Here is a 19,451-nt window from a genome sequence, read left to right on the forward strand (position 1 = left end):
AACACCCTCCAGACTGGTGGCTCTCTCCCTCTTCTCTTTTTTGGTGGGTATATTCTGTAAAGACACACTGCTATTGTGTCTTTGACACAATAACAGTGCATTAGTGCTGGATTTATACCAGGCCGTCCACACGCCATTCCATTTCCTTAGCTGTTCTGCAAAGCTGCCCCGATGCTATTGTATTGCCACCATCCAGAGGGGCATTACTGAACTAAGGTACAACCAAAGTTGGATCCCCACTCTCACCACCAAGCATTTGTGGCATGAAAGCTTGCAGGATTTCAGCAGGAAGTTACGAGACGTGAACTGATGGGAAACGAAGCGGAATGCCTGCCCCGGAACTTTTTCAGGCAGAAACAGTACTGAAAATGGGGCCGTATATAACAACCCCAATACCATCCTGAGCACAAATAATCACAAATGCACAATGAAAAGGACATCTCAAGGGGTCCAGAGGGTCTGATCATTACTCAAAGCACAGGCGGGGAATGGAAGGCAGAATTCGATGCAAATAGTTACATAGCTTTTTCAGAAGTTCTGCAAACTCTTTAATACAAGACAAATAGGGATTCTCAGAGAGTTCTTGCCTGGAGTGATTACCAATGTTCTCTTTGCATTCCCTGGTTGACTGAATTTGCAATTCAAATTGATAATTTTTATGTAACACAAGTCACGGTTGATCATACTCCAAAATGTACACAACACTTCCAGGCTGCAAAAGGGCAGGGTTCTCTCTCTCCAGATTTTCAGTTAAGCAGTACTTTGTCCTAATTAAATAAGAATAATGATCAAAACGTTCTGCTCCAAGTAAACCCAGTTCAGTATCAAAGTGAATTTCCACAGCCAGGAAGTTCCCAGTTTTTTAAAAAATCTCACAAGAGCTGTGAGCTCCCTCGATTGCCCTCTCTAAGCTCCAACCTCATTTCCTCACCTCATTTTCCCTCTTCAAATGTTATTATTGACCCTACCTCATAGGGCTGCTGTAAGGATTTGTAATGAGTATTGAGGACTCTAAAGCAACATACGGGTACTATGTAATTATCACTAATCAAACAAATCTGCAAAAATTCCGCCTTTAAAAAAAAACCTTGCCAACTTCAATCTCTCGTTTTTATGGAGGTGTAAAATTGCATCTGGGCTGCACTTCTGGCTGCAGATGGGAGTCTCACATGACTGAACTCTCTTCCATGCAAAAATTATCCCTGCACACAGAAACCCTAGAAACCTAGGGTTCTAAATTAGCTTTCTCTGTGAAATGCTAATTTTGTATGGAGAGAGCCACCAATGTACACTCACACCTGTAATCTAAAGATGTAGAGCCCTCACACATTGCTTAGTGACAGCTGGGCCTGAGACATTGTCAGGAAATTATATATTAAGCTGCCTGGAGGAAGTTAACCAACGGAAACAGCTCAGCAAGTGGAACAGAAATCAACTCCATCCTCATTTAAAGAGTCAGCACAAAGGTTAGTTTCACCCAGGGCTTTTTTTTTCCAGCCGGAACTCACCCAGAACTCAGTTCTGGCACCTCTCAGATGGGCACCATTGCTATTATAAGAGAACAAAGGAGGCATGCATGAGCTCTGGCACGTTTTTTCTAGAAAAAATAGCACTGGCAGGACCATGGTGGGAGCCTCTTCCCATCTCTCTAAATGCTTCAAGACAGCCACTTCAGCTCCCTTGGGAGCTATCTTCCCATCTCCTTGACCACCTTCCACTTTCCCCTGTCCTGGGGCAAAACCTGGCGACACTAAGTGGTTGGCAGTGGAAAGTGCAGGCGTGACTGAACAAACGACAAATATTGTTACAGAATCACAGAATCACATCCTACTGTAGGGAAGGGACCATTAGGATCAGCCCCTGCAGTGCAGGCATCTTTTGCTTGTGCACTAGCTGTACTATTTTATTCCACATCAAGCACACCAGGGCATAGCCAATGTGGTGTCGCCCAGATTTTGGGACTTCGACTCCCATCAGCCTCAGCCAGTGCGGCTAATAGTCAGAGATGATGGGAGTTGTAGCCTAAAACCTCCGGAGGGCGTCATGTTGGCTACCCCAGATATAGAAAGAGATGTTCAAATGGTTACAACCCCAGATACACACAGAGATGCTCAACATATAAGACCATAAAACGAACCCCATCTAGCCAAGCATCCTGCTCTCAAAACAACCAGCCAAATGCCTATGAGAAGCCCATAAGCAGGACTCTCCCCTCCTACGGTAGTATTCAAAGTGTTGGTGCTGACCTTTAAAGTCCTAAACGGCCTCGGTCCAGTATACCTGAAGGAGCGTCTCCACCCCCATCATTCTGCCCGGACGCTGAGGTCCAGCGCCGAGGGCCTTCTGGCGGTTCCCTCATTGCGAGAAGCAAAGCTACAGGGAACCAGGCAGAGGGCCTTCTCGGTAGTGGCGCCCGCCCTGTGGAACGCCCTTCCAGCAGATGTCAAAGCGATAAACAACTACCTGACATTCAGAAGACATCTTAAGGCAGCCCTGTTCAGGGAAGTTTTTAACGTGTGATATTTTACTGTATTTTTGGTTTCTATGGAAGCCGCCCAGAGTGGCTGGGGAGGCCCAGCCAGATGGGCGGGTTATAAATAATAAATTATTATTATTATTATTATTATTATTATTATTATTATTATTATTATTATCCTGCAACTGGTATTCCGAGGCATATTGCCTCTGACTGCAGAGGCAGAGCTTAGCCATAGTGGCTGCCAGTTGCTGATGCAGTCCAGTTATACAGTCCAATCCCACGTATGCTTATCTGAAAGGAATTCCCACAAAATTAAACTGGATTAACTCTTGGGTAAATGCACACAGGGTGACAGCCTTGATCATTTCTTGTCCTCTATTCCTCTAACAAAGCAATATTCAAAGCGAAACAAATCTCAGTCATGCCCTGATGAAACCCAGTAGGGAAACACCTGCTATGTACCACTAAATTTGGGGGAGATTCTCCCCCCTTAAAAAAGTGCTCATTGTCATAACAAGCTAAAGCAATTCAGATGCTTTGTAGTAAGTTCTTTCTTTTTACAGAGCACCTTATTCTTTTAAGGCATCTGGTAATTATTACGTTCATGGTTCAACACGTACACGTACATACACAGAGAGACACCCAAAAATGAGTTTTTAAGATATAGACTCACTGCGAGGTGGAAACAGAAGCCTAGAAAGTAAATGCCATCCACGCTCATGGAGACACAGGGATTTGCCCTAGCCCTCTGTGATCCCTGGTGAGAAAAGACCTTTGATAAAGCCTAAAAAGCACCAGGATAAAAACCAGCCGGAATTTCTCTGCGATCGCTCAGGGAAATCTGCAATTGCACCACTGTCAGAGCTTTCGTTTAAGCCTGGCTCACAAGCCAGCATCCAAAACGCATCCCTTCCCAATTCATAAATATATCTCGTTAACGAACTGCAGGCTGCAAAGGAGTGAGAATGGAGACGAATCCACAAACACCATGGCTTTCTTGCAGGACCTTCCTTGTCAGAGCCGAGACAAAACGTCTTTCTGCCACCATTTCCATAACATAACACCCACGTTGCACACTGGTGCTGTGACACAGACTGCGATGTCTGCTGGCTTCTCCTGGAGGTGGGGAGGGAGACTGACAGCTTGTAAGGTCGGTGCCTGATTAAAGCATGGGGGGGGAGCAGGTAAATGAATCTGGATTTGACGGAGCAGGGCTGAAATTAGGGCTAGCTCAAACGGGGCCTTAAGAGGGCATTGGGAGTGTTTTGGGTTGGAGCCTATGGGCAGTGCCATGATCCCTGTACTTAGCACTCAACCGGACACTGAGTTGGAGGCTACAGGGGCTCTAGATGGGAGTGCTGGGTTAAGGGCTCAGGCTGACTGGGGAAGAAAGGGAGACCAGTGTGCATTAAGCAGCTGGACAATAACTCCCAGTAAAAGGTAAAGGTAAAGGGACCCCTGACCATTAGGTCCAGTCGTGACCAACTCTGGGGTTGCGGCGCTCATCTCACTTTATTGGCCGAGGGAGCCAGCGTACAGCTTCCGGGTCATGTGGCTAGCATGACTAAGCCGCTTCTGGTGAACCAGAGCAGTGCACGGAAACGCTGTTTACCTTCCTGCTGGAGTGGTACCTATTTATCTATTTGCACTTTGACGTGCTTTTGAACTGCTAGGTTGGCAGGAGCAGGGACCAAGCAACGGGAGCTCACCCTGTCGCGGGGATTCGAACTGCCGACCTTCTGATTGGCAAGTCCTGGGCTCTGTGGTTTAACCCACAGTGCCACCTGCGTCCTAATAACTCCCAGAGGAACCTCCAAAACCATCAAGGCTGACCCATCTTTCCCTGGAAAGCCAAATGCTGCCCACTGCATTCCAACAGTCCAGGAGTGCACTAGGAAGGAGGCTATGGAACAGAGGAGGAGTGGCTGCCTTCAAGCCAGAGGGTTGGCCCTTTAAGGCTCTGAGGTTCTATCAAGGGGGTGGAGCCAGGAGGAGGCAGTCTTGGGAGAGAGGTATAAAAGGCCTCAGTGTGCTCCCGACCTTTGCTGGAGCAAGTTGCTCAGCCGGGGCAACCATCAACCCACCTTGCTGCTTTCCCTGTGAGTTCTGGCATCGGGCCAAAACATGACAAGGGCACCTCTCGACTGTCAGTACCTTGTGGGAGGGATTCAAGGGCATGTCATGAAATTTAGGTTTGCACCATTGAAGTGAATTAAAGAGCCCCAGCGCCCTAATACAAGAAATCCACTTTTATAGTGGTACCTCGGGTTACAGACGCTTCAGGTTACAGACTCCACTAATCCAGAAATAGTACCTCGGGTTAAGAACTTTGCTTCAGGATGAGAACAGAAATCAGGCGGCGGTGGTGCGGCAGCAGCGGGAGGCCCCATTAAGCTAAAGTGGTACCTCAGGTTAAGAACAGTTTCAAGTTAAGAAGAGACCTCCAGAACGAATTAAGTTCTTAACCCGAGGTACCACTGTACAAAGAAATGGACTTTTTGCTGTTGGGGAAATGACGGGGAAATGGGTGGAAGAGCGTGGAATGAATAGACGGTTACTGCGAAGACGTATAAACACCCCACAAGCAAATCAGGATGAGTGATCATTGTCATACAGCCTCCAGGCAAACAAATCAGAATTAATGCTCAATAAATAGGTCATTTGGTGAAGCCCTATGAAGAACTTTGTTCACATCAGCACTGCGTATTTTAAGCACATTTAAGAGTTGTGGCTTCCCCCAAAGAATCTTGGGATTTGTAGTTAGTTAATGGGGCCAAGAGTTGCTTGGCGGCCCCTCAGAGAGCTATAATTCCCAGCACCCTAAGCAAACTACAGCTGCCCCAGGCTGTCCTCCCTGTTCCTCTGTGGCTCACCTGGGCTATGGTTTCGGCAAGCTGTCCATTATGTTGGCAAGTGGCCAGAAAAAGCAAGCAAGCTTGCTGTTGGTGAGGGCTGGGCTTCTTGGCTGGCCCTTCCCTATGGGTTTCTTTGGAGGGGGGCGGTGACATGAGACTGGAAGGAAGGGCAGAGAGCCAGACGGGGCTGCCTCCTCCGCTTCTATTCTCCACTGTGGTTTTGTCAGCAGTCTCCAGAGCCGGAGACTGACAGCGGTGAAAGACCTCACCCCAAGGGTTGTGGAAGAGGAGACTGATGATGAAGCTGGGTCATTACATATCAAGGGATCCATTTTATTTTTTTTACCATGTGTCATCCAATTTTCTACTGTATATAATTTTTTAATTACATTTTTTGTTTTACAATTTAAAATATTCATTTTACTTCCTTAAGATATCAAGGTCTTGCCTTCCACTCTTTCCATGGCTCATTTTACATATCATACACATCCCTGCATATTTTATAAAAACTATACCATTCAGTATTCCATTATTGCATCCATCAAAACTTACTTACACTGTTGAATATATCTTAATGCTGCCAGCGTTTTCAGCTGTACACAGTTATTTCCCATATATTCAATAAACTTTTCCAATCTTTTTAAAATGTATGTTCTTCTTGTTCTCTTATTCTTATTCGTTTTCCATTTTGGGGCTAACCAAACATGGGCAGCAGTAGTAGCATACATAAATAACCTTTTTTGACAACTGGGAATTTCAATCTGAATTATCCCCAACAGAAAGGACTCTGGGGGCTTTTTTGGGGGAAAGTACTTTTAAACATTTTTTTTCAATTCATTATGGATCATTTCCCATTATTCAATTTTCTTAATATTTTGTATACTTGTTGAATGATACAAGCTAAGTTTAAATTGTTTTGTTTTTTTAAAATCTCATCCCGTTTGTGAGTTATGAGGGCTTGGTATTTCAAAGACCCTAGTATATACATATTTACATACAACTGCATGGAATTGTCAGAATTTGCCTTAGGCAGGAAAGGTGTTTCATTTACCAACTTGTTGCTGAAATGGAATACACAAGATGAAACAGTTAAATCAGCTATGATTAAGTGGGCACAGGACATTGGTCATAACATTATGTTTGCTGACTGGGAACAGTTGTGGACCACCGGTATAAAATTTACGGCATGTAATGCCTTAAAGGAAAATATTATGAAAATGATCTATAGGTGGTACATGACCCCAGTCAAGCTTGCAAAAATCTACCATTTGCCTGATAATAAGTGTTGGAAATGTAAAGAAACTGAAGGTACTTTTTATCACCTTTGGTGGACGTGCCCGAAGATTAAGGCTTTCTGGGAAATGATATATAATGAAATGAAAAAGGTACTTAAATGTACTTTCCCTAAGAAACCAGAGGCCTTTCTCTTGGGCATTGTCAGCCAATTGGTGTCAAAGAAAGACAGAACTTTTTTTATGTATGCTACAACAGCGGCAAGAATACTCATTGCAAAGTATTGGAAGACATAGGATCTACCCACTCTGGAAGAATGGCAGATGAAGGTGATGGACTACATGGGATTGGCTGAAATGACTGGCAGAATCCGTGACCAGGGGAAAGAGACGGCGGATGAAGACTGGAAGAAATTTAAAATTTATCTTAAGAAACATTGTAAAATTAAGGAATGCAAAAATGTTGAGGTTTTGGAAAATAGGGGATTACAGCGGTAAAAGATTAAGTAAAAGAAAAGAATAAGGGAAAATTTGATAAAATCAAGGGTAGGATTTGCTGAAACAAATTTGGAAATTGGGCTGCAGAAAGGGGAGGTATGGGGAAGTCGGTGAAGTAAGGTTTAAGAAAAAAGGATTTGAAATTATACTTGTTTGTTTGTTTGTATTGTGTAATGTTTGTGTTCATAAAAACTGTGAAAAACCAATAAAAATTATATATATATATATAAAAGGAAAGGTGTTTCATTTACCGTGTTGTGCCGCCATGTCTCTCTTGCTGTCGTCCTCAGAGTCCTCTGTTCCCACGCACCAGTACATTCTGGGCTGCTGCTCGGGCGTTTTGAGAAATCTACTTTCTGATACATTTAATATCCAAAAATGAAGTTGTCGAAACTCAAAGGCGAGTGTCCAGCTTGGAGACTTGGGAAATCCTCGTTATGTAGCTTGGAAGAGAGTTGTTTTTCTTTAAAAAGGAAAAAGGGGAAAAAAATCTGAATTAATCCTTCCAGCGGGTCAGGAATTAAAAACACCACGTTTTCTCCTGTCCCTCAGGATTCTTTGTTCCATACATCACTTAAAAACAGTTATAAATAACTTCCTTACGCAGAAGCTTTAATACATTGCAGCAACAGGTTCCCTGGAGTTTCACGCTCTACATTCTTGTCTAATTTTTATTCTATTTTTATGGTGCATATATGCAGTGCTTTTTTCTATAAAAAGACTGTTTAGGGGTACTCTCATCTTCCTACTCATATTGAAATACTGCCCCTCAATGAGGCCAAACTTAGATTCACAAAATGTTTAGGGGTATGCGTAGCCCTGAATCCCTCCCCCCAAAAAAGCACTGCCTATATGTATTGAAAGGGTGGGAAAGAACTTTGAGACTGGGCAGGCTTTAAATAACCCAAAGAAAGAAGCAAAAATGAGCTATGAGGAAGCAAATGGAAGGGTAACTGGAGGTTAGAATCTCTGGCTACAGTAAATGAAGCTTCTTTCCCAATGTTGGAATAAAGTTTTGCAGATAATGTGTTCAGAAGGGAAAGCCTTACCTAGTAATTCCCTATTTAGAGATGGAGGAGGAATTTAGGAGTCCATTTAGAATCAGGGTTGTGACATTTGATCAATTAAAAAGCATGCTGTACAATGAAAAAAGGTGCCCCAGTTAATTGGCCAGAACATGTTAAAGCTGTATTTAATATTGACTATTAAAAAAAACCCCCACAGAGGGCAAAGATCACTTTAAGACAGCCATTCCTTCCTGTTATCTTAAGGTGCATATCCTGGAAAAAAGAACAAAGACGCTCCAGATAAAGCTCATAAATGGTAGCTTATCAAAAAGTTCAACTCTATTCATCTGGGTGTGAACAGAGGCAATGGTTTACTGTTCTATGGCAGATGTTAATATATTCACTGCTGCCAACGGGTGATATCACCAATCACAAATAGTGTGAAGGACCCTTGTGCTCATTTTGCTACACTTATACTTTACTCAGATGCCAAGATGGATGGCTCACTTGGATAGAGCGTGGTGCTAATAATGCCAAGGTTGCAGGTTCGATCCCTGTAAGGGACAACTCTATATTCCTGCACTGAAGGGGGTTGGACTAGATGATCCCCAGGGTTCCTTCTAACACTACAATTCTATGTTTACAGTATCACCAGTTACTGCTGTTGTCACATGGGCTGCCTTTGAGATGTGATTTTATTTTGTAGCATCTATAAATACAGGCAATCCCTTTTCTTTTCTTTTTTAAAAATAATGTTTATTACTTTTCCAAACAATTTAAACACTAAAAAAAAACCGATACAATACAATACAATACATTAAACTAACAAAACAAAAACAATAAAATAAATCAAACAATTTCATTATCCCATCTTTCATTCACTTATTTCCAAGACCTCCTCACACCTCCCTTTATGTATTCCACTTCTGTTAATTATTTCAGCAATTCCTTTCCATCTTCCTCTGTTTTCTATCCTATCATTATCTTAACTCATTCTAACCTTATTTTTCCTTTAATACTCTATTAGTCTATTTATACTTAATTCCTTATAACATTTCTACTAAAGCCATGTAACTTCATTCCAACATTTTTCTAACATTCATTGATTTTACAGTATTTCTGTAAATAATCTTTAAATTTTTTCCAATCTTCTTCCACCGACTCTTCTCCCTGGTCTCGGGTTCTGCCAGTCATTTCCGCCAATTCCATATAGTCCATCAACTTCATCTGCCATTCACAGGTGTCAGGGGATGATTAGCTGCTTGTGCTTAAAATTGTGCCCCCTCAGAGTTTGTGCGGCTCCACAAACCTCTGTGTGTGACAGAGCTCCTCAGACATGTCTGCTCTAGTCACTAGTAGTGTCTGACAGTGGCTGCCTGCGGAAGCGTTTCCAGCAAAGAAGCTCCTTAACGGAAACGCGTCTCCTGGACTCACGATGTGGCAGCTTCCGGCGAAGTATGGGTCTCCCTACAGTTGCTTCTGACACCTCCCCGCTATTTTCGCTGGACGTGTCTCTCACCCCTTTCTCTCCCCTGCTGTTTCCTGCCTTGGCTGCTGCGTCTCTCTCAGCATTACTGAGATCCTCCTCCAGAGACCCCTCGCTCCCCCTGCTGGTCCCTGCTTTGGCTGCTGACTCTCTCCCAGTCTCTGGGAGCCCTACCAACTCCCTTTCCTCTGATGTCAGTTCCCTGACATCCACCTCCCCTCCAGGGCCCCCTTCCCCCCCGCCCCTACTCTCTCCTCTGGGCGGTGAGGAGCTAAAACCCCGAAAAGAATCCTCTTCATCTTCAGACGTCTCGAACATTTCCCTCCATCGGTCTTCGTTCCGGCTCGCTGAATCCTCCTCCGCCTCGGAATCAGAGAACCCCTCCAACTCTTCTTCTTCGTCGGTGGTGGCGAAGTATTCCCTCCGGAACCTCGCCACTGGCTGAGGTTTACGAGGGAATCTCTGATGAAAAGTTTCTATCAAAACCTCGTCATCTACATCCTCTGCCATGACCCAGGTGTTTTCCGACTCCGGCTCCCCTTCCCACATTACCAAATACTCTACTTGATCTCCCTTCCACCTGGAATCGAGAATCTCCGCTACATAGTAGCTGTGTTCTTTTTCCTCCATAGCTGGTCCCCTATTGACCCTCCCTTCTCTGTCCCCTTTATACGGTGACAGCAACGACCTGTGGAACACTGGGTGCAGCTTCATGTGGTTCGGTAACCGGAGTCTGAAAGCCACTGGGTTGACCTGCTGCGTGACTTCAAATGGGCCCAGCCTTTTGGGTCTTAACTTCTTACAACCCCCTTTGAATGGTAACCCTTGGGTGGACAGCCACACCTGGTCCCCCACCCTAATGCTTTCCCCTTCCCTTCTGGTTTTGTCTGCCTGCCTCTTATATTCCTCCTTAGCCCTGTTTAAGTTAAGTTGGAGCTGGCGATGGATCGCTTCCATTTCTTCAACGAACTGTTCTGCAGCTGGAACGCTCCAGTTCTCCCCTTCCCCCCCTGGGAAGGCTCGGGGATGACACCCGTGATTAGCCAAAAAGGGGCTCATCCCCGTGGACACGTTCTCTGCATGGGCCTGGCACGTAACAAATCTCAAAGTTAAATTTGGAGAACTCCTGGGCCCATCTCAACTGCCGTTGGTTGAGCACTCGCGCAGTTCTCCAATACTCTAGATTCTTATGGTCCGTGCACACTTGCACCTTATGTTGTGCACCAATTAGCAGGTGCCTCCATCTCCGGAAAGCCTCATGAATCGCAAGAAGTTCCCGGTCGTACACCGTGTAGTTCCTCTCGGATTTGTTCAGCTTTCGCGAAAAGAAGGCACACGGTCGCCACTCTGACTCCTCCTTCCCCGGCTGCAGAAGAAGCACCGCCCCTATGGCTCTGTCAGAAGCGTCTGTTTCGACCCTCAGCTTTTTTTGTAAATCCACATGCAGAAGTTGTTCATCAGAGGCGAAGGCCCTTTTCAGTTCCTCAAACGCTCGCTCCGCCTCCGCCGTCCAAACAAACTTCTTTTTACTGCTGAGACAGTCCGTGATGGGCGCCGTCAGGTGGGCGAAGTTTCGGATGAACTTACGATAAAAGTTTCCAAACCCTAGGAACCTCTGCACATCCTTCTTGGTTTTGGGTGTTTTCCATTCCAGCACTGCTTGAACCTTGCCGGGGTCCATGGCCAACCCCTTGTCTGACAAGCGGTACCCCAGGAATTCCACCTCCTTGGTATGAAACTGACACTTCTCCAGTTTCACCCACAGCCTGTTGGCTTGCAGCCTGCTCAACACTTCTCTGACGTCTCTCACATGTTGCTCCTCATTCTCCGAATACACCAACACATCATCTAGGAAGGCCACGCAATTCTTGTAGAGCAAAGGCCCCAGTACGTGGTTCATGAAGGCTTGAAAACACGCGGAGCCTGTTTGTAATCCAAAAGGCATAACGAGGTATTCAAATGCCCCCAAAGGGGTGAACATGGTGGTTTCCCATTCATCCCCTTTCCTTATACGTATCAGGTTGTACGCCCCCCTTAGGTCCAGCTTTGTAAAAATCTTTCCTTTCCGCACCCTGGTCAAAATATCATCAATCCTGGGCATAGGAAAAGCCGCCGGCTCTGTCACTGCATTTAACCGCCTGAAATCACATACAAGTCTCGGCTTGTCCGTGTGCTTTTTATCCACAAAAAACACTGGGCTACCCCCCGCTGCCTTGGACTCTCTGATGAAGCCTCTCTTCAGGTTCTTGTCAATGAACTCTCGCAACTCCTGCATTTCCCTGTCTGACATGGCATACAACTTGCCTACAGGAAGCTGTGCTCCAGGGAGTAAATTGATCTGGCAATCAAAGGGCCTATGCGGGGGTAGTTGGTCAGCTTCCTTCTCGCTGAACACGTCGCTGAGATCAGCATACTGTGGTGGCACCTTCCCCTTCTCCATTACTTCAGTCCCTGCCAGGGTGGCTTGGGCCCCTGCTGACCCCTTTCCCCCCCTGCAGTGTTCTAAGCAATGTGCTGAACCGAAGGAAACCACTCTTTGATGCCAGCCCACCAGCGGATCATGTAGGGCTAGCCAGCTCATTCCCAAAATAATGGGAGCGCCTCCCAAGGTGGCCACATTAAACGCTATCAGTTCTGTGTGCCTTGCCATCCTCATTATCATTGGGACGGTCTGCAAGCTGACTCCTCCTCCCAACAGTTCCCTGCCATCGATCGTGGTCACCTGAAGGGGGTTGCTTAAAGGGATCGTCGGTATCTGGTGTTCAGCAGCAAACTCCTTGCTCATAAAATTGCAGGAGCTGCCTGAGTCCAACAGCGCCTTTATTTTTAGGGGGTGTCCATTTTGCAGCTCTAGCGACACTTCAATCACTAGAGCAGGTCGAGGAGCTTCTGGCACGGGCACTTTCACTGCTCTTTGGCCTGGCTGCAGTGCCCTGACGGTGGCAACCAGGCGTTGGCTTTTACCTGCTCCGTTTCTCCCTGCTCTCCCCCCTCAACAGCTCCCACCATCCCTTGCCATTCCTTCCTCTGGGGGCAGACTCTGGCAAAGTGGCCTGGCTGTTGGCAGAGATAGCATTTCCGGGCTCCTTTTCCCTCTTTCTTAGCCCCCTCACTGGGCTTTGAAACTGCGCGCGCGCGGGCTGTTCCGATTTCCATCGGCTCTGCCGGCGGGAAAGCTGGCTCAGGAATGTCTGGAATGCGGAACTCCTTCCAACGTTCCCCTCTCCCTTCCCGCCTCTCCAAGGCTCTTGCCTCCTGGCGCGCTCCAATGGTCAGCGCAGATTTGGTCAGCTGATCCATAGACACCGCCCTGGGGCTCCGGGACAGCTTGTCTTTCACAGCCGAAGAAAGACCTTCTTCAAATAGCATCTGAATGGGTGCCGCCGATAAATCCCACCCCAATCTGTGAATCAGCATGGTAAATTCAGTCCAGTACTCACGGACAGATCTGCTTCCCTGCTTGCAAGCCATTAGCTGTCTGCGCACCACCCCTTCCTCAATATCGCTGGAAAACATGATATCCATTGCACGAAAGAACTTCATAGTGTCCTTTAGGATATCATTGTGCGTTGCCATCAGGGGTCGAACCCAGTCTCGCGCCCCCTTCTCAAGATGCCCAATTACGAAAGCAACTCGCGATTCCTCATCAGGGAACTCATCAAACTGCACATTAAGGGCATATTGCATCTCTGTCCTAAATGCATGGTAATCCTTGGGGTCCCCCCCAAACTTCTGCACCAATCCTGGTACCTTTCTGGGGAACTGAGTGGTTCTCCCCTTTTTGTCTGCATCCTGAGCCCTTCTCTCCTCGAGCCTCGCCATCTGCAGCGCAAGTTGGACCTCCAGAGCTTGATACCTTTCTTCCAAGCTTGGACCAGCTCCAACCCCTGCCTCTCCGGTTCCGGCTGGGTTGCTCATGATGCTTTCTCCTGCACAGGCAGCGTACAAAGACTGTCAGACTGCTGTCAGGGGATGATTAGCTGCTTGTGCTTAAAATTGTGCCCCCTCAGAGTTTGTGCGGCTCCACAAACCTCTGTGTGTGACAGAGCTCCTCAGACATGTCTGCTCTAGTCACTAGTAGTGTCTGACAGTGGCTGCCTGCGGAAGCGTTTCCAGCAAAGAAGCTCCTTAACGGAAACGCGTCTCCTGGACTCACGACGTGGCAGCTTCCGGCGAAGTATGGGTCTCCCTACAGTTGCTTCTGACACCTCCCCGCTATTTTCGCTGGACGTGTCTCTCACCCCTTTCTCTCCCCTGCTGTTTCCTGCCTTGGCTGCTGCGTCTCTCTCAGCATTACTGAGATCCTCCTCCAGAGACCCCTCGCTCCCCCTGCTGGTCCCTGCTTTGGCTGCTGACTCTCTCCCAGTCTCTGGGAGCCCTACCAACTCCCTTTCCTCTGATGTCAGTTCCCTGACAACAGGCAATCCCTTTTCACTTATTCCTATTTCTGCTGAAGAATGTAAGTGGTGTTTTTATACGTCATTATAATTTTATAATTGTATCTATTTCACTCACTCCTGATTCTTTATTTTGACTTTCTTATTGAAAGCTCCTTATGTTGAACTACATCGTTTTGTTGTTCATATGCTTGTTTTTCTCTTTGTGTGTATTGCCTGTTTTTGTTGCTCAATAAACTTCCTTTTTTTAAAGAAAAGTTACTGCTGCTGTGGTCATTTTGCATCCATTTGCAGCCAATGTAGCACCTTCCAGACTCTGATGGACCTCAACACTCATCAACCCTGGCCAGTTTGAACCAATGGGACTCCAGCAACCCCATTGGCTACCCCTGATTGAACCTAATTGTCACAGACTGTATTTTTGCATTCTATTGCCATTCAACTCCGGCCTTTGCATTTCCTCCCCTCCCCCTTTATCTTCCTATATACATAAAAACGTAAGGCTGTCATCACTCAGCCCTCATCTGTAGTGCCACAGCATCACAATCCTGGATTTCCATGAGGAAGTGGACTGGAAAAAGGGGAAAGTGAGCTTAGTAGTTGCATGGGGTGGGAAGGAGAAGCTCTGGAGGGTAAATGTGGGGGGGGAATTGCGGGGGGGGGGGCTTAGTGAGCAGAGCAAGAAGGGCACAGCTCTTTACGTGTGTGTGTGTGTATATACACCTGACAACTGAGAGTGACACTCTGTGCATCTAGTGAAGTAGGCCGTAGCTCACAAATACTTCAAGGTAAAGGTAAAGGGACCCCTGACCACTAGGTCCAGTCGTGGCCGACTCTGGGGTTGCAGTGCTCATCTCACTTTACTGGCCGAGGGAGCTGGCGTACAGCTTCCGGGTCATGTGGCCAGCATGACTAAGCCGCTTGTGGCGAACTACAGCAGCGCACGGAAATGCCGTTTACCTTCCTGCTGGAGTGGTACCTATTTATCTACTTGCACTTTGACGTGCTTTTGAACTGCTAGGTTGGCAGGAGCAGGGACCAAGCAATGGGAGCTCACCCCATCACGGGGATTTGAACCGCTGACCTTCTGATCGGCAAGCCCTAGGCTGTGTGGTTTAACCCACAGCGCCACCCGCGTCCCTCTTACAAATACGTATCATGCCATAATAAAATGTGTTTTACTAATGTGACAAGCAGACTCACATGGCTCCCTCTCTGGAAATTCTTTTTTAAGACCCTATCTGCTCCTGCACAGTGTGCAGCATATAAAAAACAGACGCTTTCTTTATTTAGAACTACTGTACCGTGTCTCCTCATATTCACAGAAAACCAACTAAGATCTCTTTAGCTGGGTGCATAGGCAAGTTGTCACCTGATGTCGCAGGCATCCAATGGGGAGTGTGCAGGTGTGAAACTGGGTCACCCAAAGCCATAGTGGGAACCGACAAATCTGCCTTATACAGCGACACCATTCTGAAACCCTGGAGAAACACTGCCAGACACTGTAGGGGGTACTGGGCTGGATGGCTCAATGGTCTGATCTAGTACAAGGCTGCCTATTGTTCAGATTGTTAGCCCATCTAGTTCAGTATTGTCTGCACTGACTGGCAGCTGCTCTCCAGTGTTTCAGGCAGGGGCGCTCCCAGTCCTACCTGGAGAAATTGGGGGTTGAACCTGGGACCTCTGGTATGTAAAGCAGCAGCACTGCAAATAAGCTACAGTCATACCTCGGCTCCCGAATGCCTTGGGAATTGAACATTCTGGCTCCCAAATGATTGAAAACTGGAAGTGATTGTTCCAGTTTTCAAACATTCTTTTGGAAGCTGAACATCCGACAGGGCTTCCGATTGGCTGAAGGAGCTTCCTGCAGTCAGTCAGAAGCCACGCTTTGGAAACTGAATGTTTCAGAAGTTGAACGGACTTCCAGAACGGATTCTGTTCGACTTCCGAGGTACGACTGTATAGCTCTCCTCCATATTTCAGCATTTGCACTGCTAAAGTTCACATCACATATTCTGGGAAGCAGGAGAAAAGACAGAAAAGAAGCTGTGCAGAGGTCAAAGGACGATCTCCGAGGTGCTGGAGCAACCTGCAACCTGCATCTGTCTGGCTCTTCCACGGCAACCACAAGCCCAGCTGAAAAGCGTAGCAGGAAGTAGCAAGACAGATGGCAGAGAGGGGAAGTGGGGAAATCCAGATTGTGTGGGCAAAGGGCAGCTTCAATTGGCTACCATTCCTTGGGGGGGGGTGCAAAAAGAGGTGGGGTGAAAGACAAGGTTTAATCTAAGGGGGCACCTTTGTTTTTGGTTTTGAAAACAGCCACACATTCAGCAGAAATCCATGCACATCCACCCCCCATCATTGCATCTCCGTGCAAGAAAATACTGCACCTGTTGAATTTCTGGCTCCTTCCCCTCTGCGTAGCCTTCAGGCAGCCACATGTCAGTAGTGGGTGGGGCTAGAAGCAAAAGTGGGTGGAGCAACAAATGTAAACGTTGCCTTGTCTGCAGTAGGCTACCTGCTCACTTACCTACCTGTCTGTTGTTCTGTCATTGTGCTAAAGTTGGCATGGCCATCTACTGGCAGTCACACAAACTGCAATGTGTTGACAACCTTGTGCATATACAGTGGTGCCCCGCAAGACGAATGCCTCGCAAGACGGAAAACCCGCTAGACGAAAGGGTTTTCCGTTTTTGAGCTGCTTCACAAGACGATTTTCCCTATGGGCTTGCTTTGCAAGACGAAAACGTCTTGCAAGTGTTCCGATTTTTTTTCGCTCCCCCCCCTTTTCTAAGCCGCTAATAGCCTTTTAGCCGCTAATCCGCTAATCCTTTAATAGCCGCTAAGCCTTTAATAGCCGCTAAACCGCTAATAGCGCTAATCCGCTAATAGGGTTGCTTCACAAGACGAAAAAACCGCTAGACGAAGAGACTCGCGGAACGGATTAATTTCGTCTTGTGAGGCACCACTGTGTGTATACACACACACACACACACACACAGTCATACCTCATGTTACATTTGCTTCATGTTACTTTTTTTCAGTTTGCTTCCCCTGGCAATCCGGAAGTACCGGAAAGGATTATTTCCGGGTTTCGTCGCTCGCGCATGCGCAGAAGCGCTAAATCATGCTTTGCGCATGAGCACAAGCGACAAATCGCACTGCACAACTGCGCAGATACAGCGCTTCAGGTTGCAGGCTTTTCATGTTGCGAACGGGCCTCCGGAACGGATCCCGTTCGCAACCAGAGGCACCACTGTGTGTGTGTGTGTGTGTGTGTATATGTGTGTGTGTGTGTGTGTATATGCGCATTTCCCCAAACAATTCCCCCCGATAAGAATGCATTTTGTACATTAGACTGAATAACATATACATTTTCGCGCACATGTGTGGGTTGAAGAACCGCATCACAAAATTTGGAGAAGTGTGAACTTCAAAGGAAAGCTGTGTTTCAGTTCATGCATTGCTGCAGGAAGTGCAAAACCGGTGGGTTCATATTAAAATGCAAATTGAACAACTTTCTCCCTCATCCCTACTAACAAGGAGATAAAGTGATTTGGGAAGTGGGAGGGACCTTCAGGTGCTTAATTAATACATGTCAAAACTATTCCTGAAGGCACAGGGGAAGGGGGAAACTGCCAACCCTAATCCCACTACAAGGTAATTCATCCATAATCACAGACAAGAGAGTCCAATTACCTGATAACTTGTTCTCTTGCTTTTAATTCTCTTGCTTCAGGTTGAGCTTAAAATGCCTGTTACTTCTGGATCTAACAAAATTTAGCATATATAGTTCAGGAGATGAGAGCCTGTGGCCTTCCAGATGTTGCTGAACTACAACTCCCATCAGCCCCAGCAAGCAAGGCCAGTGGCCAGGGATGATGGGAGATGTAGTTCAGTACAGTGGTGCCCCGCAAGACGAATGCCTCGCAAGACAAAAAACTCGCTAGACGAAAGGTTTTTTCATTCGCGATTTGCCTCGCAAGACGAATTCCCCTATGGGTTTGCTTCGCAAGACGAAAACGTCTTGCGACTTTGTTAAACGGTTTAAACCGTGCTTCGCAAGAAGAAAAATTCGCTAGACAGCAAAAATTGCGGAACGAATTAATTTCGTCTTGCGGGGCACCACTGTAACATATTGAGGGCCAAGGGCTCCCAACACTGAAGTGACCTTTCTGGGATGCAAACAAGTCTAACAAATAACAATGGTGATAATATTAGTGCTAAACCAGGTGAGGGTAGCTGATGGGTCTCAAACACTCAATGAGTTAGAGACTTCCCCTGCCTGCGAAGACAGACTCTGGAGAATTGAGCGGACGAGACCAACAGTCAAGAAAGCGGTTTCTGCATGTGGTATAGAGAGAAATAAGGGGCAGGTGGGGCTTGTCAACCTGGGAAGGTAGTCCACCTAGGACAGCGGTTCTCAACCTGTGGGTCCCCAGATGTTGTTGGACTACAACTCCCATCACCCCTGAGCTCTGGCCTTGCTAGCTAGGGATGATGGGAGTTGTAGTTCAACAACTTCTGGGCACCAAGAGCCAGTGTGGTGTAGTGGTTAAGAGCGGTAGTCTCGCAATCTGGGAGACCGGGTTCGCGTCTCCGCTCCTCCACATGCAGCTGCTGGGTGACCTTGGGCCAGTCACTCTTCTGTGAAGTCTCTCAGCCCCACTCACCTCACAGAGTGTTTGTTGTGGGGGAGGAAGGGAAAGGAGAATGTTAGCCGCTTTGAGACTCCTTAAAGGGAGTGAAAGGCGGGATATCAAATCCAAACTCTTCTTCTTCTTCTTCAACAGGTTGAGAAAGGCTGATCTAAGAGAAGGAAAACTCTGATCCTAAACCTCCACTGGCTTGAGGGATATCTTTGGGAGAAGAGAAGGTTAAGGAGTACAGTGGTGCCTCGCAAGACGAAAAGAATCCGTTCTGTGATTCTCTTCGTCTAGCGGTTTTTTCGTCTTGCAAAGCAAGCCCATTGACGGATTAGCGGATTAGTGCTATTAGCGGCTTTTAGGCTTATCGGATCATCTGATAAGCGGCTTAGCGGCTTAGAAAAAGGGGGGGGTTAAGGGAAAAAAACCCGCAGGAACTCGCAAGACATTTTCGTCTTGCGAAGCAAGCCCATAGGAGATTCGTTTTGCGAAGCACCTCCAAAACGGAAAACTCTTTCGTCTAGTGAGTTTTCCGTCTTGCGAGGCATTCGTCTTGCGGGGCACCACTGTAAACACAAATCCAGAGCGGGGTTGCTAAGACGGATGGATGGCGCCTTGTACGGCTCCTTCCGGCAACTCCTGCAGCCATGCTGGTGTCCAGCATATTGCTCTGCTTTCCTTTGGACCACATCAGGGAGGGTGAGGAGGGGGGGGGAGTCTTGTCATGTGGGCAGCCCATGACCTCCAGATATGCTGCCCAAGCTTGTGCCCCGGGGATGTCATTTTGGTGCTGCTAACACAGCAGTTTGACTTCACCCCCAGAGGCACACTCCGAGACAGATGCATGCGAA

General features: G+C 47.0%; 1 protein-coding gene across 2 annotated transcripts in view; it reads right to left on the reverse strand.

Annotated features, from left to right (window-relative positions):
- LRRK1 (leucine rich repeat kinase 1) overlaps positions 1-19,451 on the reverse strand; it is a 101,882-nt gene that overhangs the window by 76,970 nt on the left and 5,461 nt on the right. Inside the window, exon 2 of one of the 2 annotated variants that reach the window (XM_082198222.1) lies at positions 7,316-7,527. In XM_082198222.1, coding sequence (XP_082054348.1) covers positions 7,316-7,382 — 67 coding nt within the window. In that variant the 5' untranslated portion in view covers positions 7,383-7,527. Of the gene's footprint in view, positions 1-3,152; positions 3,548-7,315; positions 7,528-19,451 lie in introns of those variants that run through there. The other variant, XM_082198223.1, reaches the window with a different exon arrangement.

This window comes from Podarcis vaucheri, assembly GCF_965113315.1.
Source record: "Podarcis vaucheri genome assembly, chromosome: 14".
NCBI classification, from domain to species: Eukaryota; Metazoa; Chordata; class Lepidosauria; order Squamata; family Lacertidae; genus Podarcis; species Podarcis vaucheri.